Source organism: Schistocerca cancellata, chromosome 12 (genome assembly GCF_023864275.1).
Source record: "Schistocerca cancellata isolate TAMUIC-IGC-003103 chromosome 12, iqSchCanc2.1, whole genome shotgun sequence".
NCBI classification, from domain to species: domain Eukaryota; kingdom Metazoa; phylum Arthropoda; class Insecta; order Orthoptera; family Acrididae; genus Schistocerca; species Schistocerca cancellata.
In genome coordinates, this window is record NC_064637.1 from 169,009,033 (window position 1) to 169,027,237 (window position 18,205).

The 18,205-nt window shown below is 41.6% G+C and overlaps 2 protein-coding genes across 10 annotated transcripts in view; both read right to left on the reverse strand.

Annotated features, from left to right (window-relative positions):
* The window catches only part of LOC126109880 (protein roadkill), a 695,429-nt gene that overhangs the window by 514,990 nt on the left and 162,234 nt on the right, over positions 1-18,205 (reverse strand). The window lies entirely within an intron of this gene.
* LOC126109878 (programmed cell death 6-interacting protein) overlaps positions 1-18,205 on the reverse strand; it is a 157,669-nt gene that overhangs the window by 86,957 nt on the left and 52,507 nt on the right. For all 9 annotated transcript variants that reach the window (XM_049914956.1, XM_049914955.1, XM_049914952.1 and 6 more), the window contains exons 7-8: positions 17,852-18,074; positions 8,501-8,624 (exon numbers count right to left, since the gene is read on the reverse strand). In XM_049914956.1, the coding sequence (XP_049770913.1) occupies positions 8,501-8,624; positions 17,852-18,074 (347 nt within the window). The remainder of the gene's footprint in view (positions 1-8,500; positions 8,625-17,851; positions 18,075-18,205) is intronic.

Sequence of the window (18,205 nt, forward strand, 5' to 3'; positions counted from 1 at the left end):
CCCTAGCTCACCACATATATGTCAGCACACTGACCAAATTAATTTTTCAGCAGTGTTATGAGACAGTGAGCAAGTGAATTTAATGGTGAGAACTTGTGTAATATAGCTTGTTTCAGAATGTGTAGCCAAATTAGTTTTTAAAAAAACAGCAAGTTCAAAAATGCAGAGAGTGTGGAAAAACAAAACTGTGTCACATGTTGAATTTCAATTTACAATGGAAAAATATATATATAACAATTTTTTCTTCGGTATACTTCTCTGGCAGTATTATCGAAGGTGTTTCATTACCGAAAATACTAGATATAACACATTTTATTTCTCTGTTGTGTTGGATTTCTGCACTATACAATTACGTTCAACTGTGTAAGACAAATTAGCAATATTAGAGACAGGTATCGGGATACATTTGATACAGAACTATCTGCAGCCTAAACTGCCAAGGCAGTAGACAGTAGATGCAGTGACGCAACACTGAACCTGTGGCTTCCAGTCTGGAGAAATCCTGTACTCTGCCTGACTGGTAAGCGAACAACTGAGAAGGGCACTTTCACAGCAAAAATCTAAAAATTATTTTACACCTCATTTTTTACACGACTTTACATAATGTTTTCCATACTGAACTTATACCTCGAAGGTATGTATGTGCATGCGACTTGTCAATTCCTAGTGAAATGAACAGTTTCTGGGCTCCAAATAACCTCCATAATTTGGGAATTACTTATCCCTTCTGAACACAGCCCTATTTCCACACAATCTACTACTTTCAGTTTCGTGTAGAAATGTACATATTCTCATTTATCGACCGCAATATTTTTGCACGAACAGTACAGCTGTATGCTTTACACGCTACACATTCAAACCATTTAATGACGTAACTCCAGAACAGCAGACTTGTGTAACGTTAAACCACCCACACACACTTACTTTTTCCACAAATCCAAAGAACAGTATCATTCTAGTGGACCTCAGACACACCACAGTAAACGTATTACAGCAGCACACACTTTGCATTCCAACGATGCTAACCATTTGGCTAGAGGAAAAAAAGTTAAAAAAAAAATAAAAATGACAAACCTCATACCTCGAACAGAAATTTGATCGCATTTTTCTTCTACCAATAATGCTTAAGAAGAATAATAAATGTCTACAGAAATTACAGCAGAGAGGAAAGTATTATAAATTGGCTGAAATGTACTCTCATTATTTCAGCACAGGTAAGAAATAATACCGACTATTATTCTGAAACTCCAAGCAGGAATATCAACAGTGTAGGAACAGACAGATTGCTACTTACCACAAAGAAGGCCCATTAAGTTACACAATTAAAAGACACTTTATGTAAGTGTCTCAATTGTGCTCGTCTGCTGCTCAGTGTGTCTACTTTACGGTAAGTAGCAATCTGTCTTTTTCTACGTTGTTGACTATTATTCTGTTCACTTAATTTCTACTAGTTGTAAAAGACCTTGACAGAATGATGGATACACGTGTAATGCTAAGCCACGGTCTAAAGTTGAGAGATTCCTAAATGCCAGGGTCTGAAATTTATTTAAAGAGAGAATTTTAATTTTGTAAAGACAATTTCATTGTTTACGTATTGTATCGGTAACGTATTTCGTCAGATGTAGCACATTGTATATGAAGTGCACACACACACAGACACATCCTATACTAAATTAACTCTGCATACATCATCAGTTTTATTCATTTGTTAGAAACAAGTGATTAGTATGAGGTTTTGGACAGGTTTGTTGTTATCATGCATTCTTTTCAGCATTTTCATTCACTTATCTGCTAACTTTTTCTGAGGCTGTCACTGGCTTCGATTGGCTGGAGGTACTACCAGCTAGGCAACATAATAACGTGATTTTGTATCGATACTGATGGCATGTATACTTTCTGGAATGCAGATTAATAGTTACGACACTTAAAGGATTTATTTCGAATACAGGTTGACAGTTTTCTCCTACTACTCTGTTAATCGAGTGATTTAGGTTTCCCATGTGGTGTAGTGTCATTACGTGAGATTCGAGAAAGAGTAGCGAGTCACAGTATAACTCTGCCAGCGGAACACTGCGCTTGACAATTCACACTGTCTCAAGTTAGGTTGGCTACACTGCAACAGAAACACTGCAACAGCAGCTTCTATACTCGTCGCAGACGATCTGTTCCATCTCGTAAATGTAAGCTAGTAAGCAGAGAATTCATTTTAGAGTTGTTACCAATGACAGCAAATAAATAACCACACAATACTGTAGATATCAGTATAACAAAGCACACACTTTCGGTAACAGAGCCAAGAAATACAGGAAATAAGCGTTTCGAAAACAATACGATATGTAGTGTACAAAATAAATAACAACCGAAATTGTAACTTCTAACTCTATGTTTTCTTATGAGAGTGTTGCAATCCATATCAGATATCCGTAGCTTTTCACTCGCCAATGTACAGTGACAGTGGCAAAATTCCATCCGATGCCTCACTGTCGCTGTTATCGGAATCTGCACCAGAAACATCTTCACTATTGTCACCACCGAGACAATTGATTAGTTCTTCAGGGGTACTGTCTATGTTGTTCGACACACACTACTTTTTTTCTCCACGAGGCTGCATACTCAGTCTCGAGAGCTTCACGTGACAGCCTTTCCACCTCTTTTGTTGCAAAGGACTTGGTATTGCTCCTTACAGATACTTCCACATCAGTCTGCACTAATTCAATGTCATCAAAATGGCAGTTATACGGTGGTAACCTTACTACAGTACGTACAATGCCGCTCCGTGGCGATTTCGTCTATTACGTGTGTAGGCCGAACAGGTTTTATTTTCTCTAACGAGCAAATGTAACGGAAGCTCTGTCGTGCTAATATCTGCAGCAATATTTCGTGCCTGTAACCACTGCACCGTACCTCCTCAGCAGTTGTTTGCGGTCGGGGCTCTGTTCGGTATTTGTGAATGATATGGAGCACTGTCAATTACGACTGTTGTAAGGACAGAAAACAGTTTTAAAAAAATTCCCGAACCATTCGAAAAATCACGTGTGGTCCACGTCTCGATGGCAGTCACCTGTCTTTTGGGACCAAAAAACTAGAATTCATCTGGAGCAAAACCAATGGAAGAATCTTCACAGACCACAATTAATCTCACTCCTCTCCCAGTGGGCTGACAACCACTACCGCTCGCGGTGTTATCCGTCTAGTATTTACTGACAGCTTCCCCGGTATTAACCCACATTTCGTCTAGCCATATTACGGAACGAATGCCGTCGCCCAAAATTTTATGCGAAAATATGCTTCGAGCCATTACAATACACGCCTTTTCTAACAGGCCTTTGCGTCCGTCTGGGGGTCTGTAACAGAAACTCACAGTTTTCGGCACAATATTTAGTGACATTTCCCACCCCTGAAAAGTTCGCTTTCTTTTAACAACACTAGCAACTTCACTAGTGTACGATACTCTTTCCTGCTGTAGTTACCACAAATACTGGTGTGAATTGCATCAGCCTGGAAAGAATCTAAGATGGTGACAAGGTGAGGCTGCTTTTCCTTCTTTCTGGGCATTGTTAAATATACATTATCTGATCTGGACATTTCGGAATCCTTACAGCGCGTGCCTACATATCTCAACTTTTCCAGTAACAATCCGCTACTTACTACTGTCGTCGAATAAATTCTGAGAGTTTTCGACGTGCATTCCACTACGCTATCGGCAGGAATTGACGACTGTCGACAAATACTTATGTATTCTTGCTCCCGCTACTAAAACTTGCGAGTTCTCCGTAGTAACTCGAGTGCCCAGCTGCTCGGAGGCACACCTCGACACAAAGGATTGTTACTAGTAGAACGAACTCTTTTTCTGTGGCATTTTTCACGTATCACAATTTTGTAAGGCACAGAACGACATCGTTACACGGTAGAAACCGCGGTGCCTCCAACTTCTCACTTGTCAGTCGTCAAACTGCTACACTCCCGACCTGAAAGGAGTGAGGCAACTGCAGAGTTCCAGTGGTGTCAGTATAGGACGATTAAGGAGAGGAAAATTTTGTTTTAGTTTTACTGTGGCAGGCTTTGCTCACTTTGCTAAAGTTGCTGTTTAGTGGTACCCGAGTAACAGGTTTCACAATTCGGTGGAGAAATATTTAACAACTTAATCTGTTTTTCTGTTTTACCACGTTAGTTTACTCACCGTGACTGCGTAACGTGCAGCACATCTGGCAGCTTCCCAAATTATTTTCATTTTACCAATTTGTTTCACTTACCAGATCAGCCTGTCTGCCAACACAGGTGTAGCTTCAGGAGGGGGTTTGACTGGTATGTCACTCATTTGGATACTGTGTGTAACAAATTAGTGTTCAGAATCCAAACACGAGTAATGAAACAGGAAAATGGCAAGAGAAAAGAAAACAACAAACATTGTAAATAACTATCACTATTCTCCTTTAAATCAGGACTGGGCTATCTACACAGAAAAAGACTGCTCCCTCCTTCGAATACTCGCGTCGTTATAAGATAGACAGCTTATCGGATTCGTATAATCCCCGACTCGTATTTGCACCGCAGACTTATTAAGTCACTTCTCCACAATGTCCTTTCTGGCAGGAGCGCCAGACTCACAAAGAACGCAGAAGGACGTGGGCGTTTAGTCTGGAAGGCAGGAGAAGTACTGGCAGACGGGGAACTGCAAACACGCGTCTCGAGTCGGTAAGACTGTAAAACGCCAGGCTCCATGTTCGGGACCCGACGTGCCGCAAAATTTCAACCTGCCACGCACTTTGAAACATTGCCTCCCCCTGTAGCCCCGTGTGCTCTCATTTTTTCAGTAAGCTTAACTTTTAATACCATTCCGAGAATGTTACGAAAATTCACACGGTGCACAAGGCAATCGAGCCTTTTAATGATATAGTATTACAGAATTAATACAGTGCAGAAGTCTTGCTTTAGTGACAGGCTAGTGCACAGCGTAAACTTCAATAAATCGCGAAAACAGCAGGACGGTTATTTAAAAATTAAACACCCTTCCATCAGCACATCGGCATCTAGCTCGAAATAATTTTCTGAAGACCTACACCGGACACGTCAAATAACAACAGATATATCGATAAGAACAGATACCGCGCATTCGTAAAACAGATTAGCCTCGACGGACGACGGATCCACCTCCTTCGGTGCGGAAGCACAAGTACGCCCGAGCACCTGCGTGAATCTCAGAGTAGCGAGTGTGGAGGAAACGGACAGGGACTGCACAGAGGTGGCGCTCGGCAGGAACGTGGGTCGGCCGCGAGTCACGCCGAGACAGTCTGCACAGATGCGATAATACAGTGCGCCGGGAGGCACGGTGGTAAATGCACCTGCCTAGTAAGCACGAGGTCTCGGGTTCGAATCCCAGTGCAGTACACATTTTCACTCGTCACCGCCCATTCCGCATTGTGTCCCGTTGCAGCTGATATCGGTAATCCCTTCCCTTCCCCTTTCCTCTCCCTTCTCCTCTCCTCCACCTTCAATTTACATATATTGTTGCTCATTTGCTTCCAAGCCAGAAACCTTACACACTAACACTAAGGAGTACACTTAACCACCATGTCTATGTTCATGAAGAGTGTTTACTTTTGTTAGTAGTTCAGTACGAATGATGGCTCAATGATTTTCACCAAAATATTACAATGTAACACGAGTGCCTTAGCAGGGGAAGTGTATGCGCCAACACACACACACACACACACACACACACACACACACACACACACACACAGCATAAAAGCTAAAATTTTCAGGAAGGTGTAAATTCATTCGAAGTCTTGTAAAAATCGCCTCATTTTCACTCAAGTATGCCTAGTAAGTAATTAATTACCAAGGTGAACAAAGTGCACATCTTAAGGGAGGTGCTAAAAGGTTCTATGATGTTGTGAAGAAATACCTATCCTAACAGTATAAGAACGGAAGTTCCCAGATGGAACAATGCAGAAAATAAGGAAAACGCAACTACTCACCTATAGGGTGAAATGTGTGGCGCACAACCACAGACGAGAGAGAACCACGTTCACTAGCTATCGAGCTGCTGTTTTCCTGTATGTGTGTGTACTGAATATTTTCAGACTGTACGTCACCAGCCAGACATTTTTTATTCTAACATCCATTTGAACTCTGCACTTTCCAAATGCTGTCTTTACACATAACGAAACATAAGGGAAATAACTTCTTTAATTCTGTCCGCAGCTTGACGGAAGTGAGGTCTCGGCCGTTATTTAACAACTTAAAAGAAAATTTTTGGCAAACTATATTAATAATGTTAATCACATTAAAATCTGATCACATCAAACATCTGTGAAGAACGAGCTTCCACCTTCAGACACACTCGATCAAAAGACTCGGAATATCTCGACGAATAAGAGCACACATCTATTCAAAAAAGTAAGTAAAATTTTTGGGCTACGCCGCCTACACTGCACGCCTACATCCACGATCTGATCGAGTGTTAATTCCGAAACCGTCCACAGTCGCACAACCACAGAGGCGCACCGGCCGGATTCTGCCGCCAAAACGGTCCACTTACGAGCTAACGGCGACACAGTCGAGGTCTGCCGCTCGGGTGGGGAGCACTCTCCTCCGATCTCGTCCCTGTCGAAGACGGTACGTTGCGGTGTGACCGCAGTACGTATTTTCTACGGGCCGATCCGAGATATTCTGACCCTCGTGATGCAGTGTCTGGAAATGGAAACTCGTTCTTAAAAGACTTGTCAGTTTTAATGCAGTCAGATTTTAACATCATTAATACAGTATCATTACTGCGATTGGGCCAAACGTCTCTCAAATTGAAGAATAATTCCTTTCTATTCCTCCTGGGACCACAATAACAAGAGATCACAACTAGACCCATATCTGAATTGGTACTATGCAAATCCCTCCTCCTTCCACTCACAAATAATCTCCGGATAAGCTCGAATTTGCCTCTTTGCTGGAAATGTAGCGGACCGCAGAACTTCAAAACTCTGAAGGATGTGTAATGTCGAGTGTTAATTGTTACATTATTAGAGAAAGTTTTGCACATAATTAGCAGATAGTAGTCACTAATTCCTACACACTTCAGAGAGCCTTCAGTACGTGAAAAGTTTTTCGTGACAAACCGACAGTGAATATCTGCGTACCAAACATATCTCGTACACGACTAGTTTATCGTCAGGAATATACAAATGGCTTAACGGATATATCACACAATTTCCAGCATTTTCCGAGGTGTATTACTGTGATACTGATCCCAGTTTAGGCAAATATATTTTAGTTTGGATCTCACAAAAGGAAAGATGAGAAGTCCTCATTTAGGATAACAGTGTGTGATAGTCACTGTTGGGACATGTCGTCGTGTTTTTCTGTCACATTCTTTGTATAGGCTATTTATTTGAAGTCACTGATTCACTGAATGCAAAGTTATGAATGTCACCTTCAAACAGGTATTACATTTTTGTTTAGTCGGTGCTCTCTTTCACAATATAATAAAAATAAATGTTGAGAGCAAAAATTGTACCGAGCAGTGCACATAAGCTACCACCACCACCACCACCACCACCACCACCACCACCACGCTTCTTCCTCGAGCAATATTTTGATTTGTTTTCGCTGCTTTACACACTCAACTATGCTGCCAGAGAAACAAGAATATCTCAGTTTTTGACCAATTCTGTAAACTTTTATACAAAAAACTTTCTGTGTTCAACTTAAAACAACAATAGGCTGGATATTAACTCGTCTACATGTTACAAGTAAAAGTGGGAAATTTTATTGGTACAAAAACAAAAACATATACGTATATGTATGTAGGCATCAAAATGTCTACTGTGAACTCTTTTCCCAGTATGATGCACACCCTCTTCTTCCATCAGCTTCTTTATTTCTTGATGTTGTTGCTTACACTGAAAAACAGAATCACAAAGAGAGACATTTACCTGCTCAGATTTGATTTATAAACAATAATTAGCAGAAGAATTACAGTCAAAGTTGTAGTTAAAAATGTATGGTGAGACATTCTCTCTCTCTCTCTCTCTCGTCCCCCCCCCCCCCCCCCCCCCCACCTAAACACACACACACACACACACACACACACACACACACACACACACACACAGACAAAAAGAAAGAGCTATATAACTCAGACTTGTTTTGGTTAGTTTGAGTGACCAAAAGTGCACACCTCATGGCTTAAGTTTCTAGAATGCTCCAAATTATGAGGAAAAAGACCGGATTAATTTTTGCAATTAGCTACTAACTTACTCAGAGAGAGAGAGAGAGAGAGAGAGAGAGAGAGAGAGAGAGAGAGAGAGAGAGAGAGAAAAGAGAAGAGAAGAGAGATCGACACGAGCTTCGAGCTAGCATAACTCAGCTGTGACTCTCAGACAAACTGGGTGTCCAATGGCTGAGATACAATACCGACGAACCGCACAACTGACATCGACCTGCTCACTTCAACGTGCAGACACACATTTATAAAGCGGGCGCTCACTCGCCGTGGGCCTACCTGTTGAGGAACTGTGTCGACTCCCGCAGCTTCGTCACTTCGGAGTTGACGATTTCGGCCTTCCTGACGTCGTACGCAGCCAGTGCCTGGTGAACGGCGATGGGCACCAATTCGGCAAACAAGTCTGCAAACCGAAACCGATACATTTGTTTCATTTAGGTTTTATGCGATATACGAACACCTGAAACCATTACAAGCTTATAAAGTACATGTATTTAGCTTCTAAGTTACACAATTTGTTATTGGGGTTATTTGGGACAGTTAGAGGTGTGGCAATATAAAGCAGGAGAAGACTGAATGGCCAATTTACTCTCTACTGTATTCCTAGTTCCTCAATATGAAGAGACTGCATTTATCTGAAACAGCATAACTGACTAAACATGCTTTACTGGGAATTTTTTAGATAAAAATAACTTGAAACTAGAAATACTAATTCGGGCAGTGAAATGTAAGTAAATCAACCGTGAGAAGGGAGTCAGCCTCCACTGCGCTGTGCCTGACACGGTTCTACTTTCTCACACGTACAAATAGTTGATGGAAATAACTTTAAACCATTCACATCCTTTTGTGCAACTTATGTTCTCAAAAATAGTAATCTTATCGATGTAAAAGTCCTTTGATGAATGACGTTTCATACAGACATTTGAAGATAACTTGTAACCCCCAAAATAAGTAATTACAATTATTTTTGAGAACACCATTCATAAAATCGCAAGTACACTTGTGCATCACACTTTCATCATGAAACTTAGTCATTTTTTAATTTCGTAAACACGAAGTCAGACACTGTATTGCACAGTGGTTTCCTGTGAGTGGAAATCTTGGAGAAGGTGGCTAGAGCACAGAATTTCTCTCTTACCACTGTCAAGCAAAGTCAGTCGCCTGACCGACTGCCGTCACTTGTTGTCTTCAGTCCTGAGACTGGTTTGATGCAGCTCTCCATGCTACTCTATCCTGTACAAGCTTCTTAATCTCCCAGTACCTACTGCAACCTACATCCTTCTGAATCTGTTTAGTGTATTCATCTCTTGGTCTCCCTCTACGATTTTTACCCTCCACGCTGCCCTCCAATACTAAATTGGTGATCCCTCGATGCCTCAGAATATGTCCTACCAACCGATGCCTTCTTCTAGTCAAGTTGTGCCACAAACTCCTCTTCTCCCCAATTCTATTCAATACCTCCTCATTAGTTATGTGATCTACCCATGTAATCTTCAGCATTCTTCTGTAGCACCACATTTCAAAAGCTTCTATTCTCTTCTTGTCTAAACTATTTATCGTCCACGTTTCATTTCCATACATGGCTACACTCCATACAAATACTTTCAGAAACTACTTCCTGACACTTAAATCTATACTCAATGTTAACAAATTTCTCTTCTTCAGAAACGTTTTCCCTGCAATTGCCAGTCTACATTTTATATCCTCTCTACTTCGTCCATCCTCAGTTATTTTGCTCGCCAAATAGCAAAACTCCTTTACTACTTTAAGTGTCTCATTTCCTAATCTAATTCCCTCAGCATCACCCGTCTTAATTCGACTACATTCCATTATCCTCGTTTTGCTTTTGTTGATGTTCATCTTATATCCTCCTTTCAAGACACTGTCCATTCCGTTCAACTGCTCTTCCAAGTCCTTTGCTGTCTCTGACAGAATTACAATGTCATCGGCGAACCTCAAAGTTTTTACTTCTTCTCCATGAATTTTAATACCTACTCCGAATTTTTCTTTTGTTCCCTTTACTGCTTGCTCAATATACAGATTGAATAACATCGGGGAGAGGCTACAACCCTGTCTCACTCCCTTCCAAACCACTGCTTCCCTTTAATGCCCCTCGACTCTTATAACTGCCATCTGGTTTCTGTAAAAATTGTAAATATCCTTTGGCTCCCTGTATTTTACCCCTGCCACCTTCAGAATTTGATAGAGAGTATTCCAGTCAACGTTGTCAAAAGATTTCTAAAGTCTACAAATGCTAGAAACGTAGGTTTGCCTTTCCTTAATCAGGGTGTATACGGGGACAAGGAAAAAAAATTCCCGGATTATTCCCGGATATCCCGTTTAAAAAAATATGCTTTTTCCCGGGCGAAAATACACCTTTTCCGTGCTAAATGACAGTACGTTTTCCGTAGATTTTCCCTCGCAACTGTAAAACTTATCAATCCTTGGAATGGTTAATGTTTTATACAATCGCGTAGATCTTCCCGGAAAAAAAAAGAAAAGACGGGGCAGAGAAGTTTTGGAAAGACCTTTGTTTTGCAGCAACATATACGCTGCATATTTCCGTATTACGAAAGTATAAATTCGAATTGCACCAAACACAACGCGTTAGTTCCCGGAGCGTTGAAACCGAGGTTGATATGTCCTTTTGTAAGCGAGTCATATCTCAAGCCACGAAATCTCGCCAGACGACGACAGCAGCTATTCAGAGCATAGGACACGTGTTTTAGTCAGCCAATAGCGCGAACACACAAGAGGAAAAGTTAACAGTTTACATTAATGTACACAGTACCGTATATCTACAAGAAAAGCTAAGCTTTCACATATAATATTGGTCTCTAAGATTAACACGCTACAACAGAAGTTAAGCTTTCACATGTAATATTGATCTTTTTTTGCATGTGTTATACTTTAAGATACATCACACAAATATGCCAGTAAATTTAAAATTATGACATAAATGTCTCGCGGCTCGAAATTTTTGTAAGTGGCTGGTCCTCAAACTGTTCAGTTTCGAACGCTCTGTGATTTAGATATCCATCCCTCTTTCTCACACGTAACATAATTCATCTTGGGTAAAAAGAAATTTACTTTGAAAGTAACGCTTTTCTAACCACCGTTCGCAATACTGTTAGTTATAGGTTCGATTTACCAGTTGCCAGAGAGCGCCAGAAAACAGACATTATTGTGCGTGTGCAACTGCAGTGGTGTAGGAAGCCCGCATGTTCGTGTGTATAAAGCAATAAGAGAGCTTAGATTACACCATCAAAGAAACAGGGCATCAGACGATACTCCAAAGAGCATCGGAATTTTGTGAACCATACTAAAATGCATAATTCAGCTTGAAGTGCAAATTGGCTTTTTCCAGATTCACGATGAAGCAGGTCCCATCTGATATTAAGCTTTTCAGTGTGGTTTTTGGGATATAAATTTTCTTGGAGTACCAGTACTATGCGATCTCATTTTTGGTTCTTTATTATGGCATAATGCCATACATGGCAAAAGATGATAACGTGCACTTGAAATTCAGCGAACAGTTGGAACTAGCCAATACTGTAGAATGAAACACTTCGTTTCAAATAAAATAATCGCCTCAGCGGAAAGATTAATCAAGCCAAATTTCTTTAGCAAACTTGCAAAAATATTGTTCTGCAAGGCGATTAATGCTTGACTGCTACTAACTTGGAAATAAAATACTAATATATTTTTGCCCTCCGTGATCATGTGAATGTATTTTAATTCACTTGATAGCTCACGGCCACAGAAATCCGTTTTGTTTTCATGTGACGTGGGAGCTGTAAACGAAGAGTAGCAGCGAAATCACTTAACGTAAACATGGGTCACGTGCAGGTTAACCCCCTCCCCACTACAACTCAAACAGCCAAACTACAAGTAGCGCCGTAGCGGGGAGTGGGAGAAGGTACTGCTTATACGCGAGTCAAATGCGCATGCGCAACAGACCGCTGGCAACTGGTCAAACGAACCTAATGTGAACAGTTGTGACGTCATGCTCATAGCAAGCAGTTCATTGATACGAAGAATTACAGTCTGCGCCCTACGGCCTTTTTCATATTTTTGTTATCTGCAGACGCTTGTGCGTGCACGGGGTTTCGTTGTAAATTGCACATTTCTTTTGCCACTAAAGTTTTTTTCCCTCTTGTTTATATTTTATTGCTGCAGTATCATTCTCCAGTAGCAGGATACAATAACGATCTTTGCTAGAAAATCAGTTCTGCAGTCAAAATTACAAAAATTTAACCGAAAGCTAAAACAATGAAAAATTTCCGGAATTCCGAAAAATTCCCGGGTTTTTCCCGGTTTTCCCCCGGATGAAAAAATTCCCGGGTTTTTCCCGGATTTCCCGGTTGTATACACCCTGTTAATCTATCTTCTAAGGTAAGTTGTAGGGTCAGTATTGCCTCACTTGTTGCAACATTTCTACAGAATACAAACTGATCTTCCCCCAAGGTCGGCTTCTACCAGTTTTTCCATTTGCCTGTAAAGAATTCGCATTAGTATTTTGCAGCCGTGACTTATTAAACTGATAGTTCGGTAATTTTCACATCTGTCAATGCCTGCTTTCTTTGGGATTGGAATTATTATATACTTCTTGAAGTCTGAGGGTATTTCGCCTGTCTCATACATCTTGCTCACCAGATGGTAGAGTTTTGTCAGGACTGGCTCTCCCAAGGCCGTCAGTAATTCTAATGGAATGTTGTCTACTCCCGGGGCCTTGTTTCGGCTTAGGTCTTTCAGTGCTCTGCCAACCTCTTCATGCAGTATCGTATCTTCCATTTCATCTTCATCTACATCCTCTTCCATTTCCATAATATTGTCCTGAAGTACATCGCCCTTGTATAGACCCTCTATATACTCCTTCCACGTTTCTGTTTTCCCTTCTTTGCTTAGCACTGGGGTTCCATCTGAGCTCTTGATATTTATACAAGTGGCTCTCTTTTCTCCAAAGGTCTCTAATTTTCCTGTAGGCAGTATCTATCTTACCCCTAGTGAGATAAGCCTTTACATTCTTACATTTGTCCTCTAGCCATCCCTGCTTAAGATATTTTGCACTTCCTGTTTATCTCGTTTTTGAGACATTTGTATTCCTAAAGCCCGTACCGAGCTACTGAGCGTCTCTCCTGCAGAGTCTTCCACTGGAGTTTATCTATCATCTCTGTAACGCTTTCGCGATTACTAAATAATCCTGTAATGAAGCGCACTGCTCTCCATTGGATCTTCTCTATCTCTTCTATCAACGCTATCTGGTACAGATCCCACACTGGTGAGCAATATTCAAGCAGTGGGCGAACAAGTGTACTGTAACCTACTTCCTTTGTTTATAGATTGCCTTTCCTTAGGATTCTTCCAATGAATCTCAGTCTGGCATCTGCTTTACCGACGATCAACTTTATATGATCATTCCATTTTAAATTACTCCTAATGCCAACTCCCAGATAATTTATGGAATTAACTGCTTCCAGTTGCTGACCTGCTATATTGTAGCTAAATAATAAAGGATCTTTCTTTCTATGTATTCGCACCACATTACACGTGTCTACATTGAGACTCAATTGCAATTCCCTGCACCAAGTGTCAATTTGTTGCAGATCCTCCTGCATGTCAGTACAATTTTTCATTGTTACAACCTCTCAATATACCAAGCAAAATCCTCAGTGAATTTCTGATGTTATCCACAAGGTCATTTATGTACTTTGTGAATAGCAACGGTCCTACGACACTCCCCTGCAGCACACCTGAAACCACTCCTACTTCGGGAGACTTCTCTTCATTGAGAATGACATGCTGCGTTCTGTTATCTAGGAACTCTTCAATCCAATCACACAATTGGTCTGATAGTCCATATGCTCTTACTTTCTTCATTAAACGACTGTGGGGAACTGTATCGAACGCCTTGCCGAAGTCAAAAAACACGGCATCTACCTGGGAACCCGTGTCTATGGCCCTCCGAGTCTCGTGGACGAATAGCATGAGCTGGGTTCCACACAATCGTCTTCCTCGAAACCCATGCTGATTCCTACAGAGTAGATTTCTAGTCTCCAGAAAAGTCATTATATTCCAACATAATACATGCTCCAAAATTCTACAACTGATTGATGTTAGAGATATAGGTCTATAGTTCTGCACATCTGTTCGACGTCCCTTCTTGGGGGGGGGAAAAAAAAAAAAAAAAAAAAAAAAGAAAAAATGGGGATGACATGTGCCTTCTTGAAAATGGGGATGACATGCCCTTTTCTAATCCTTTGGAACGCTACGCTCTTCTAGTGTCTTACGGTTCACGGCTGCAAGAAGAGGGGGCAAGTTCCTTCGCGTGCTCTGGCTGGTATCCCATCAGGTCCAGCGGCCTTTCTTCTTTTGAGCGATTTTAATTGTTTCTCTATCCTTCTGTCGTCTATTTCGATATCTACCATTTTGTCATCTGTGCGACAATCTAGACAGGGAACTACAGTGCAGTCTTCCTATGTGAAACAGCTTTGGAAAAAGACATTTAGTATCTCGGCCTTTAGTCTGTCATCCTCTGTTTCAGTACCATTTCGGTCACAGAGTGTCTGGACATTTTGGTTTTATTCACCTACCGCTTTGACATAAGACCACAATTTCTTAGGATTTTCTGCCAAGTTGGTACATAGAATTTTACTTCTACTGTATCTCTTTCCCTCATTCCTGTCAATTGTTCCCTAACGCTCTCCCTGAAACTCTCTACAACATCTGGTTCTTTCAGTTTGTCCAGGTCCCATCTCCTTAAATTCCCACCTTTTTGCAGTTTCTTCAGTTTTAATCTACAGTTCATAACCAATAGATTGTGGTCAGAGTTCACTTACGACCCTGGAACTTTCTTACAACTTAAAACATGGTTCCTAAATCTCTGTCTTATCATTATATAATCTATCTGAAACCTGTCAGTATCTCCAGGCTTCTTCCATGTATGCAACCTTCTTTCATAATTCTTGAACCAAGTGTTAGCTATGACTAAGTTATGCTCTGTGCAAAACTCTACCAGGCAGCTTCCTCTTTCATTTCTTACCCCCATTCTATATTCACCTACCACGTTTCCTTCTCTTCCTTTTCCTACTATCGAATTCCAGTCACCCATGACTATGAAATTTTCATCTCCGTTCACTACCTGAATAATTTCTTTTATCTCATCATACATTTCATCAATCTCTTCGTCATCTGCAGAGAGAGTTGGTGTATAAACTTTTAGTACTGTACTGGTAGGCATGGGCTTCGTGTTCATCTTGGCCACAATAATGTGTTCACTATGCTGTTGGTAGTAGCTTACCCGTACTCCTATTTTTTTTATTCATTATCAAACCTACTCCTGCAGTACCCCTATTTGATTTTGTATTTATAACCCTGTATTCACCTGACCAGAAGTCTTGTTCCTCCTGCCACCGAACTTCACTAATTCCCACTACAACTTTAACCTATCCATTTCCCTTTTTAAATTTTCTAACCTACCTGCCCGATTAAGTGATCTGACATTCCATACTCAGATCCGTAGAACGCCAGTTTTCTTTCTGCCGATGACGACGTCCTCCTGAGTAGTCCCCGCCCGGAGATCCGAATGGGGGACTATTTTACCTCCGGAATATTTTACTTAAGATGACGTCATCATCATCTAACCATACAGCAAAGCTGCATGCCCTCGGGAAAAATTACAGCTGTAGTTTCCCCTTGCTTTCAGCCGTTCGCAGTACCAGCACAGCAAGGCCGTTTTGGTTAATGTTACAAGGCCAGATCAGTCAATCATCCAGTCTGTTGCCCCTGCAACTATTGAAAAGACTGCTGCCCCTTTTCAGGAACCACACGTTTGTCTGGCCTCTCAACAGATACCCCTCTGTTGTGGTTGCACCTACGGTACGGCTATCTGTATTGTTGAGGCACGCAAACCTCCCCACTGACAGCAAGGTCCATGGTTCATGGGGATGGGGGGGGGGGTCATTCTTCTTATGAAGTACAACCACATTCTTCTTCACATTCTGAAGCAATGAATTCAATAAAAACCTCAGAATCACTATAACCATCCACTTTCTCAAGTACTGTAAACAACAAACAAGGCAAGAGGCCGAAAGTGTGTTTCCCTACCGAGTATCCAAAACCGCACACAGTAAAGGTGAGCTCTAGCGGCAACCACGCCAACCAAAACTTGACAGTCAGGATACAAATGTGGAACTGGATGTCCTCTCTCAGCAGCCAAACAGATATAAATCAGATATAAATCAGGTTTTTTTAAGTCTGTTCTTAAGTTGCCTGAGCAATAACAAAGTTTTTAAGTTTCTATGAAAATAATAAATATGAGGTAACTTGGGAGGACTATGTTAAGGGATTAAAAAGTATTGTACTACAAAACATGAACTTTTATTTTCTCCTTCAGTTGATGTACTCTTTGCTTTATTACTTCTTTCAAAATGGAATGAGACTTATTACATTAAATGGATTAAATGCACTGAAATGAAACAAATGGATCGTATCTGTACAAATCCTAAGTTTAGTTCACGGAGGTCGAGAAACCACAATGCTCGGGGCTGTACACTGTAGGGAGAATTCTGTGAAAGCACATTTTTGGACATCAGTCTTTATACATCTGTGCACAGCAGTAATACAAATAATTAAACTTCCTCTTCTAACAGACAACTGGATCAGCAGACCATTCAGGAGTCATCAAGTATGGTTCTCCTTAAAGCTTATTAGTAAAATTCTGCTTTTTCCACGAAATGGATGCTACAGAATGCCCCCCCCCCCTTCCCCCACCCCAATTTCCAGGCAGAGGAAAACAACAGGGTAGACCTATATTTCTGTCAACTACAAGACTGTTTCGATTATACTTCTTACTGAAGTCCAAAATCTATCACATACATACGATCTGCTGCTACTGCCTCGAAATGACGAAGTCCAGTCTAACAGCCACCACGCTCCGCTCATTAATGTCGACAGAGGTTCACGTAAAATGCCGGAAACCGATACCGATAACGAGAAAATCTCTGTCGTTCTCTGTTGACGAGCGGGAACCGCTAGTCCCTCCGCCACTCTAGAGACTGTCGAGAAGGCAGTCCCTTCCTCGACGGTCGAGTCTGGCTTACCGTTCGACAGTTAAATAAGCCACACTCGTATTACAGTACGTATCGCACTGTCACCCACAAATTTCTGGGCTGTAAACTTAACCTCACAAGTTATACAATGTAGTGTCCCTACTTACCTAATTCCAGCCAGTTCTGTCGGATGCTTTTCATCAGAGGCTTCGACATTTTGTCGTTACTGTTACGAATGACAATCTGAAATTAGGTCGATTAGATGACGACGTCAAATACCGCTTTCTACCAAAAGCGAAATAAACTCGTCAAAACTAATTTTTTTTGCGAGACAGTACTGCTGGCCACAATGTACTTTCTGGAGGCAAAATATTAGTACTGCCGTCAAGAGACCTTTCCGAGTAAATGCCCTTTTATAGCTTACAGAACTAATATTTTCTTCCTCGAGGAAGACGGGGAAGGTCCTACAGATCTCAGGGCGGGAGGGACTCACCCGTTTTCCTCCGCTCGTGCAAACGATAACTGCGCGTTCACAATACACACTGTCTACTACACGGCTGTACGACATACACACTCTCACCTTTAAAGCCGGAGCTCAGCCTGTCGGGCAGGGCGGAGGGCTTGGCGAGGGCCGCCTTGCCGACGGCTGGCAGCGCCTTGGGGTCGGGAATGCGCTCGTGGTAGATGAAGTCGTTGTCCTTGCGGGCCTCGGCCAGGTTGCGCTGCACCTTCGTCACGAAGTCCTGGAAGAAGCTCGGGCGCCCGGATCGCTGCTGCGCCGCCTTCAGCAGCTCGTGCGCGTGCTGCGGAAACACCGTCAAATTCGGTAACGTGCAAGCACTACCGTACCTCGGCTGCGACCTCCCGTTTCGTGAGAGGGAGCCTCGGTCGTGGACAATTTATTTTTACGTTTTAGCTCCGAGAAAAAGCAATC